General features: G+C 30.4%; 3 protein-coding genes across 3 annotated transcripts in view; 2 read left to right on the forward strand and 1 right to left on the reverse strand.

Annotated features, from left to right (window-relative positions):
• LOC107635640 (ABC transporter B family member 6) overlaps window positions 1-1,170 on the forward strand; it is a gene marked incomplete in the record, with an annotated part of 9,288 nt that extends 8,118 nt beyond the window's left edge. The window contains 1 exon segment of the mRNA XM_016339164.2: window positions 1-1,170. Coding sequence (XP_016194650.1) covers window positions 1-478 — 478 coding nt within the window.
• Window positions 1,598-3,569, forward strand: LOC107635643 (aquaporin TIP1-3-like). Its single transcript, XM_016339167.2, has 3 exons — window positions 1,598-2,122; window positions 2,466-2,713; window positions 3,090-3,569. The coding sequence occupies exons 1-3, from the start codon at window positions 1,990-1,992 to the stop codon at window positions 3,459-3,461; spliced, it is 753 nt and encodes a 250-aa protein (XP_016194653.1). The 5' UTR covers window positions 1,598-1,989; the 3' UTR covers window positions 3,462-3,569.
• On the reverse strand, window positions 3,924-6,020 carry LOC107637445 (disease resistance protein RPP13-like). Its single transcript, XM_016340858.1, has one exon. The coding sequence runs from the start codon at window positions 6,018-6,020 to the stop codon at window positions 3,924-3,926; it is 2,097 nt and encodes a 698-aa protein (XP_016196344.1).

The following is an 11,460-nucleotide window of genomic DNA, read 5'->3' on the forward strand; positions in this document are numbered from 1 at the left end:
CATAAGGGAAAACATCATATATGCAAGGCACAATGCCAGTGAAGCTGAGATGAAAGAGGCTGCAAGAATAGCAAATGCCCATCACTTTATTAGCAGCTTGCCTCATGGTTATGACACTCACGTTGGGATGCGAGGTGTTGACTTAACTCCTGGACAAAAACAGAGAATTGCAATTGCGAGGGTTGTGCTGAAAAATGCGCCTATCTTGTTGTTGGATGAAGCAAGCTCATCAATTGAATCCGAGTCAAGCCGGGTGGTGCAAGAAGCTCTAGACACACTAATAATGGGGAACAAGACCACCATTTTAATTGCGCATAGGGCTGCAATGATGAGGCATGTGGACAATATCGTAGTGCTTAATGGGGGACGGATAGTGGAGGAGGGGACTCATGATTCATTGATGGCTAAGAATGGTCTGTATGTCCGATTGATGCAACCTCATTTTGGTAAGGCTTTGCGTCAGCATCGGCTTGTTTAGACTGGAACAATGTGACGTGAGTAACTTGTGTTGCTACTAATGTTTGGTTCACGAGCATAGTTTCATTTTCTGCTTGAAGTTGAATCACTGGGGACTCTTGCACCTGATGGATTTTCCGAGAATGTCAGGTGGAAGTTGTGGGTCGACGGCCAAAATGGAGCTCGGGTTAGCACACAGCACTGGTAGGCATAGGAAGAGAATACTGTATTAGGGATATAGGATGTGTAGGAATTAAAGATAGGATTTTTGGAGTTTGGTTGGTTTGTGGATTTGGGGTGGTTGGATTCTTTTGGAAGCATGAAACTTAGAACGAAGGTGTAATGTATCCATGGTATTGATTTGGTTTCTCTAGAGAGGGGGTGGAATCAACACACTAGTTCTGCTGAGGTCACTACTTTTTCACTCTCCTTAACTCAACCGTGGATGATGGATGAACTTATTGTTAACTGTAATTTTGTTTTATATTTTTGAATCTGTGAAAATTGTAGAAAATTGAGAATCCGAAAGATGTAACCTCTGTATATATACAATGATAGTTTAGAAGGCATTAGTTTTGCTGCTTGAATTCAATGTGTGTTCTTTTCATTTTGGTTTCAATTGTAAACACAAGCTTCAATTGTAGAAATACTGAAATAGATAAGACAGGTCAGTGCACTAAATGTCCCATTTCATGATCTGCTTTGCATACTCAATCCTATGAAGCAGGTGCTTAGAATATCTTCTGTCGTTTCCACGTTACGTTTCAAGAATTTTAGTTCTCTTCAAACAAATCCTTATTTCATTTTTCTTCTCTTTGCCAAGTTTTAACTCGAGCTTCTTTTGATATTTATATACACTACAACGATTATCTGATGTTGAATTAAGTATTTCGATATTAAAAATATTTTTGATAATTGTCTACGGGTGAAGCCCATGATTTTTCAATCCCTTTTAAACATTATTATGAAATTTTCTATAAATGAATTAAACTTAAGGTACACCATATATGATGTAAAAAAATGAATATTTATGATAACTACTAAAAAATAGTTATTCTATCAGTATATATTTTATAAACTTACTAAATGTCGTCAGAAACATATTTTTATTGATTACCAATGATTATGTTAAAAAGTATTTAAAGAAATTAATCATGCTTTGATCTCAACAAAATTGTGAGGCTAGTCAACACAGTCACTTTCTCACTAAGTATATTGACTGAAAATGAAAATGAAAATGAAAATAAAGCATAGTCATCATTAAATCTAAATGATACCCTTCTAATCTATCTGTGATAACTTTGATCCTTCATCACAGCCACAAAACATGGCAACACTATGACCAAGTCACTTATAAGTGTCTCCATGAACAACCTCACTCTCATAGTCATTGTAGGCTCCATTTCTTTGGCCCTTAGTTTTTGTATTTAAAGAGCAAACAAAGATCTCACACCTTTCTTTTCCTCACTTTTCAACCAAACCATATATAAATAAATAAATAAGTACACTAATTTGGTTGTGATTAGTGAATTGATGGCAGTCCAAAGAATTGCAATTGGGTCTCCTGGAGAGGCTGCTCAGCCTGATGCAATTAGAGCAGCATTTGCAGAATTCTTCTCATTGCTTATTTTTGTTTTTGCTGGTGATGGCTCTGGCATGGCTTATAGGATACACTCTAGACAACCCTCTTTTTAGTTTACAAATGTTTAGATTAATTTAGATGCACTGAAAGGGTCATCAACAAATGAAGTTAAGTGAAAAAGAAAAGTTATATTTGACAATTATTTCTTATAATAGATAGTTAAAAGAATAGTTTAGAATAATTTATACTTTATAGTTCAATTTTATACACTATTAATGTAATAATCTTACACACTAAGGTTCAATCAATTATAACCAGAATCTAGTCCACATTTAAGGCTAATTATTAGAAAAGGCAAAGTAGTTTAAGAATTTTAGGATTCTAGTGAAAATGTGAAATAAGTAACATTTTGGTTACTTTTTGGCAGATAAACTAACAAACAATGGACCAGCAACACCATCTGGCCTGGTAGCTGCATCATTGTCCCATGCATTTGGTCTTATTGCGGCTGTCTCTGTTGGTGCAAACGTTTCTGGTGACCATGTGAACCCTGTTACTTTTGGTAACTTCATTGGAGGAAACATAACCCTTTTGAGGAGCATTTTGTATTGGATTGCACAGTTGCTTGGTTCAGTTCTTGCTTGCATTCTTCTCAAGTTTGCTGCTGGAGGAATGGTAATAACCAATCATTCATGTTCATCTATCATGCACAAATACTTCAAATTTGAAGTTCTATCATTTGAAAAACTGAAGATAGAAATCAAAACTGTCCTTACCAATCACTTTTCTATGCTCATATCATTATAATAATGGTTTCTACATCAGTGATTAAGAATAGAGTATAAAATCAGACAATTTTTTTAAGTGATCATGTGACATTAGCAATTTAAATCTTGAATACTTATGATATATGCTTAATCTTGTATCTTTTGCTATTGTTTAAACAACTCCTTTCACTAGAAACATTCTCTTGTTACACTCATATTTTCAATACAAAGACTCTTACTTGTGCAACAAGCAATATACTAAGACACTGATTAGGACATTGCAGGAAACAACAGGTTTCTCATTATCCTCTAGTGTGTCAGAATGGAATGCATTGGTGTTTGAAATAGTGATGACATTTGGGTTAGTGTACACAGTTTATGGCACAGCAGTGGATCCAAAGAAAGGAAATGTGGGAATTGTAGCCCCAATTGCAATTGGATTCATTGTGGGTGCAAACATCTTAGTAGGTGATGCATTTGATGGTGCATTAATGAATCCAGCAGTGTCATTTGGTCCTGCTGTTGTTAATTGGTCATGGACTCATCATTGGGTGTATTGGGTTGGCCCCTCCATTGGTGCTGCCATTGCTGCCATTATGTATGATAATATCTTCATTGGTGATGGTCAGGAACCCCTTTCAAGCAGTGACTACTAGGGGAAACAATTCTTTTCTTTGTATTTACATAATGAGTAGTGAATAAAATTGATGTAACAGAGATTAACAAGGAAACCTTTTACTTTGTGAATGTGGATGTGCTTTATCAACTTAGCAATCTTTCTTTCATTCCAATTTATATTTATATTTGTACACAATATTCCTCGTTGTGACAAAATGCAAATGAAACTTAATACCCTGTAGTCCGACAATCAAATAAAATAAACACAGAAGAAAAGCACACAAAAATTAAACTTGGGCTTTCTTACCTGGCTGTTGATGGAATCTAAATATCAAGCAATAACATTAGTAGTAGTACACACAAAAACATTAAAGCAACTCCTCAATATCCGCATAATTATTTTACAATGAACCAACAAATTAAACAAACAACATCGTAATGAAACTACATATCCAAGGAATGATATTAAACGGGAGTCAAGACACACAGAAAAACAAAGGTCAAAGGATGCGAGGGTCGTTGCAATATCGAATCTGAGGCATTGCTCCTCCGTCTACCTTCCATCTACCATATTGTTGAACGTCAGTCAGATGTAGTACTTGAAGCTGTGGGAAGTCACCAGCTACGCAATTAACATCGCCAATTATGCCTCCGCGAAAGAGTTTCAAGGTTCGCAGGTTGGCTAGCTGTCCCAGGGTCTTTATCATTCTTGCATCCAGTGGAGGAAAGTATCCTATGGTAATCTTGGTAAGACTTGTAGGATACGCATCCCGATCTAATGGAAGCTTCGCAATGCCAAGTAGCTTTAGCGTTCGGAGTTTGTTTAGGCACCGCAAACTGTTCTCTAACAATTCTTTTTCTGGTGGCTCTGGCAGCTCTGTCACCTCTCGACACAAAGTTAATTTTGTCAAGTTGGGGAACATGCCCTTGCTTAGGACGCTTGCTGTTCTTGCATTAAGATAGATGCTACGCAGTGTTTGAAGATTCTTCACCTTTGTTTCTCCAATTTTCATCCTCGATATTGATGCTCCTACAGACAATTTTTCTGTTAATACGTAAACATCAATGTCTAAATACACATGCCTGAGTGACTTGAGCTTCCATATTTTGTTTGGTAGAGTAATAGGCTTTTCAATCCCTAAGTATAGGGTTTCTAGATTCGAAAGGTTGCATAGAGAAGCTAAAACATCATTTCCAATTCTTACAGAAGATGCTCTGACTTTCAAAAACCTTAGATGGATCAATGTCTTCAATCCACGAGGTGATAAACATAGCACCACTCTGTTCATGTCCAATACACGAGCCAACTTGAAGCCTTTCTTTATCTGTTTCCACCCTTCTGATTCATTCTCCCAGAAAGTGCTTTCACCAAACAGAAGCAGAGAGCGTGCAGATGATTGGTTATCTTCGGTTAGCCTCAGTTCTCCTCTATACTGGAGAGACATCCTACGAGAATTACACTTGATAGCATCCAAATTTGTGCACACTTCCATAAATTTATTTTCCCTACTCTCTGAAATGCATAGGTCACGAAGAAGATCATGGACTCGACATGTCTTCACACCCCCATCAGTCCTCCTACTTGCCACTTGCACCAAGCTCCGTTCCACCAGCTTATCTAAATACATGTCAGCAATATCTTCTACTTCTGGTGAATTTGATGGTCCAACTTCTTTTTTCTGAATGAACCCTTCAGCTATCCACAGTTGACACAATCTTCTCACATGGATTTCATAATCTTCAGGATACACTCCCAAATAAAGAAAGCATGGCTTTAATGCTTGGGGAAGGTCATCATAGCTAAGCTTCAAAATATTAGTCACAATTCGATATTCTTCCTCCTGAGCAAGATACCAAGAAACATGATTATTGATTTTAATCCATTCTCTTGGTGATCTCTCTTTTTTGGCAACCATACCTGCTAACACAATGATGGCAAGTGGCAAACCTTTACAGGCTTTAGTCATTTCTCTGCCAAGAGGTTCAAGTTCATGAGGACATTTTTCTTTGCAAAACACCTTCTTACAGAACAGTTCCCAACTTTGACTTTCATTGAGAAATGGAAGTTCGTAAGTAAAGGTTGCTCTTGTATAGTGAGAAATATCCTTCACACGTGTGGTTATCAATATTCTGCTACCATTGTTGTCATCAGGAAAGGCTCCTTGCAAATCATCCCACACTTGAGTATTCCAGATGTCATCTAAAACTACCAGGTATTTCTTTCCACTCATGCGTTCTCTGACCTTTCTTTTCATTTTTGCTTGATCGGTTAAATCTTTGTACTCCTCTGCAGGTAAATCCAAAAGCTTCAAAAGACTCATTAATAATTCTTGCGCTCTGTAGTCGTTGGACACAAAACCCCATACACAACAGCGAAACATGCTCTTGATCTTGTCGCCGTTGTAGATCTTTCGAGCAAGAGTGGTCTTTCCCAATCCACCCATGCCTAATATGCAAACAACTCTACGACTCCAATCTCCTCTTTCAAGTTGGCTAATCACCTCATTGGAGTCATGCACCAAGCCTACTACCTCCTCTTCTTCCACATCCCTCCTTCTCGCAATCAATGAATCTTCTGCAAGTTCTTTGTTTCCCATATGACTTTCAAAATCACCTTATTGGATGCCGTATTTGGACTTATTTTGATAGATCTCATCGATCCTTCTCTTGATGGTAGTAATCTGATCATTCACCTCATGGAGCATCATCACATGGTCTTTACTGTGGAAGCACTTGCTCAACATGTTTCTGCTTCCTTGCTTGTTGACATTGACAACATAGGTGTCTACCACGTCTTCAGCTTCGTATGCAACATCTCTGATCTGTTTCACCACTTCTCTCACCACCGGATCACCGCGCTTTTCCTCAGAACTCTTGATGAAAATGTTCATGAACATCAGTTCATCACATAGAGACCTGATTTGATCCTTCACGCCCGAAAGCAATGTTACTTCACTAACAAGCAACCGCAACAAGTTGTCCAGAACAAAGGTTACAACATTATCCATTTTGTGATTCTACGAGAAAATTTAAGAGATATTGTTGAGTCCGTGAAAGCAAGAAAGCAAGATCATCCAAGAGAATAAAAAAATAAAATAAATATAAATTCTATCAATATGAAATACTAGATAGAAACAAATATATATGTTGGGTCAACTATAATCAATAATCAATAATCAATCTCATTCAATTTCTTTTTCTTACTTGGCATGCATAAAATTATAAAAACAAATTAAATAAGATGATGAGAAAACATTTAGGAAAGGATTAGACAATAATACTATGAAATTAATAGCATATTATATCAAATTAAAAAGGAAAATAGACACGGTGATCTTTTTTTTCTTAAAACTAAATATTTGAGTAAATTAAACATATTTATTCTTTAAATTAAGGACAAAACAACCAAAAAAAACTATACAACAACTGTTTTAGAGCAAGTAATACCTATTTTATTGACGAAAAATGTTAAAAAAAAATTATAATTGGACAAAGCTAAGAGTTAAGAACATAAAAATTATAAGATAAAAAATGACCAAATCTAAGTAACTTTCAACACATATATTCGCATATTTAAACTTTTATTTAGATATCTTATTTAAAATCCGTAATAATATGGCTTATTTAAAATATAATTATATAACAATAATATTATTAACATATATATATATAAGGAGAATGTGCATTATCAGTCATACAAAGAAAATACAAGAGGACAAGTAAATGTATCTCTCACCTAGATTATTATTGATGAGGATCCGCATACAAAATCTTAAATGAACTTCAACAGGTGATGTTGTATTTAAATTCCAGTTAGGTGGTAGGTACAACCTAAGCAGAACAAATTAAAAAAAAAATTAAATAAGAATATATTCTCCTAATTTAAAATCTCATTCATATGCGTTAAGTGATGAGTGATCTTTCGTTTAAATAATTACTGTGACTAAAAATTTACGCTAAGAAAATTATTATTTGACATATTCTAAGAGGGAGGCCACTCAGATAAAGACGCCTAAAACGTCTTTTTTTAAAGATGTTTTTATGTTATGTTTTAATTCGTTTCTATATAATTTATTCGGTGTTCCTCATCACATATTATTAAATTCCTCAAAAGATTTTCTTTCCAAAAATAATAAAAAATATTTAATTTAGACTAAAACAAAAAAGATAATAGATTAACTATTAGATTTTTTTTAAAAGATTATTTACATAAAAAATATATCACATTCATAAATATATATATATATATATATAAAACAAGCTCAAGCGTTTAAAAATTTTTATAAATAAAAAAAATAATTAATTTATATTCGTACAATATATAAAATAATTACTATATTATTATTATATTATAGATTAAAATTTACTAATTTAAATTTTATTTTTATTTTTAATATAAACATTAGAAATAAATAATTTTTTTATAAATTTTTTTTCTTTTTTCCAAAATTTATCTACGAGTAATTCTATAAATATTTTATGATGAATAAAAATATTAAACTCGTACTAAAATTTATTCTAATAAAATTTATTTTTATTCTACTAAACGTTAAATAAACTATTGAAAAGAATTTTGTTTCCTCCATTAGAGAAGAATGATAAACTTCCATACTTCTATTATGTTATGGCAATAATTTGGCCTGTTATTTTTTAATGTACATAATAATAATAATAATAATAATAATAATAATAATAATAATAATAATAATAAGTATTATATTTTAATTATATAGTATACATAAATATCTAATTTAATTTAATTTTTGTTTTTTCTATTTTTAAAATTAATTATATTTTAATTATATACCATTATTAATATAAATATAAATTTCACTAAAAATTTATTAATTTACTTGATCTATTTTATTGTTAGTATTGTGATTAAGGTTATTTGTTTTGATGTTAGTGTTAAAATCTACTGATATTATAGTTAGATGATAGGTTTTGTGAATTAATTATTTTTTTATTGTGTCAAAATAAGATACTATTGTAGTATTAAAATTTTATGATTTTTTTATATTAGTTATTTTAGAAGTTGAGACTTGATTCTTCATAAAATGTTAGTGAAGATATATATTTTAAATTTTAATTTTAAGTTTTTAACTATTTTATATTTACGTGAGACCGATTTTATCGGTTCAACCAATGATTTATCGGTTGAACCAATAGACCAGTAAACCAGTAGCTTGACCGGTTCGATCACTGGTTTGGTTCTAACAACTATGCTTCGATCTAATTTCAAAAATTTCGATTTACTCAATTTAGTCTCCCAACTTAATAGTTATGACTCACATTGGTTTCTAATCTTATTTTTATCACTATATCACAAAATCGTTAACGACATGCTGAGATGGACTAACGACTGTTACATTATACATTCTAGCGACTGTTTGATGTGACAATTAAAATTTTTTTTACCTTATTTTTTTCAACTAAACACTTAAAACCCTAATATGAGTCACGGGTACCTAAGTTAAAAAATCAAACTAAGTAAATTGAAACTTTAAAAATCAGATTAAAGCTCGAATATAACTTCAAAACAGAACTTTAACTTATGTAGCGATTAATTTAAATGAGAATAAAATAAATCAAAATTCAACATAATTTTATCAATGTTTTCAAATTCGAAATTTCTATACCAAAATTAACTAGGATTTTTCTTTAAATTAAAAATTTAATGAAATAGTGACTTTAATTATCTTAACCAATGTCCTAATTAATTACTTTTATGTTTTAAAAAAACTGTATATAAGAAGAAAATAATTAATTTGTCTACTTTAATAAATAGTTATTTTACTAAAATGAAAGAAACTATTTTTTTAGAATTTTTTAAGAACTAATTAATATTATATATATTTTGTTACACTACATTTTGTTATAAAAAATTTATTTATTTCTAATGCTTATATTAAAAAAAAATTTAAATGAGTGAATCTTAATATATAATATAATAATAATATAGTAATTATTTTATATATTGTACGAATATAAATTAATTATTTTTTTATTTATAATTATTACCTTTTTGGTTTTAGTCTAAATTAAGTACTTTTTATTATTTTTGGAAAGAAAATCTTTTGAGAAATTTAATAATATGTGTTGAAGAACACCAAATAAATTATACAAAAACTAATTAAAATATAACATGAAAACATCTTTAAAAAAATATATTTTAAGCGTCTTTATCTGAGTGACATTTTTCTAGGAGACAATAACATTAACTCATCATAATGTGTTTTATGATCGTTAAAGCGAGAAATTTATAGTTACTACAAGAATAAATGATATATAACATCACATTTTGCTATAAATAGCACTTGCTATAACTAACTACTAAAACCAGTAAACTAGCCAACTCCCACTCAGCACAATAACTAACTTACCACGTCAGCTTCTAACTAATTATTTACAAATGCTAATTGGCTAACTAACTAAAGAACTAATTATCTGATAAGTGATTAGCTCATGTAACAACATTATCTCATCAAATATTTTCTCAAAATCTCAAATAATAATAATAATAATAATAATAATAATAATAATAATAATAATAATAATAATAATAATAATAATAATAATAATAATAATAATAATAATAATAATAATAATAATAATAATAATATAAAGTTATTGTAGTCATTTTCTATTAAAAAAAATTAATTTAGATCGGTTTAAGATTTGGTTTACCGATTTTTCGGCCAAATTAATTTATCTGATCTAATTTTAATAAAAACAACACGATTTAATCGATTATATGTATTGAATGTTAATTACTAAAAAACATCTTTACAAAAAAAAACGTTTTAAGCGTCTTTATCTCCCAATTAGTTATCATTCACTTTTTTTTTTTCTTTTCCGGCTCTGCAAAATTGAAAAGATGTCTAGTCTAATTCATCAGCACAGAAAAATAATTTCCCAGCCAAAGTGCGACAGATTTCATAAAATAATTAATAATGATTTTAATTTTCTCACTAAGAATATAAAGAAAATTTTGCTATAATTAACATACAATACTATTTTTTTATTTACTTAATATTGTTAATATTTCATTACGGTTGAAACACCAAACTATCTTCAACGAATAGTTAGTAATTGCTCTTCGCAATTTCATCAACTCGTTGTGTTTATGGCACACTATGAATGATATCAAATATTTGTTTAAAATTTAATCTTAAAAATACGTCTCTTTAAGTAGTAAATAACTGACTTAATGTACTATTTTATTATCTTATTTTGAGAAGAAAATAAAAATAAACATTACACAATCTATGTTAATAATATGTTTATATATGGTAGATATATTAATTTAAAGTTAGTTATTTTATTTTGTATTTCTTAATTATTATTTATTTTATTTTTTATTCTTTAATTTAATTATCCTTCAAATAATTGAGTAATATATTAAGATAATACTTAAATTGATCTTTGAAAATATACATGTGCTTTAATCCGATTCTCAAAATTTCAATTTACACAATTTAATCTTTTAACTGGATATTAATGACTCAAATTAGTTCTTGATCATATTTTCGGTATAGAACTGTTAACGACGTGTTGAAATAGAAACGGAGGGTTTTAAATGTTTTGTGGAAAGAAAATTGAGGTAAAAAAAAATTTAATTACTATTTCAAATAGCTGTTAGAAAATTTAGCAGATAATTGTCCGTCAGTATGATGTTGATAGTTCTGTGACAAAAATAAAGCCAGAAACCAACGTGGGTCACAAATACTAAATTAGGAAATCAAATTGTCGAAGCTTTGAAAATCAAATTGAAACAAAAGTATAATTTTAAAAGCCAATTTAATAGATATTACATGCATGAAGTTACATATATTAAGTTAAATAAAATAATTTTATGTCTTTAGTATTACTCTAACTAAATTGACCAGTAGTTTATTTCAATAACACACAACTTACGTTGATTTGGAAAGATGTTCCTTTCTCAAGAGAGCTCCTACTTAACAAGTATTATAAGTTTGCAACAACAAATAAATTAGGCACTTCAATTCATGCATGCTATGCTATGCTATGTAAGAA

Source organism: Arachis ipaensis, chromosome B04, assembly GCF_000816755.2.
Source record: "Arachis ipaensis cultivar K30076 chromosome B04, Araip1.1, whole genome shotgun sequence".
NCBI lineage: Eukaryota > Viridiplantae > Streptophyta > Magnoliopsida > Fabales > Fabaceae > Arachis > Arachis ipaensis.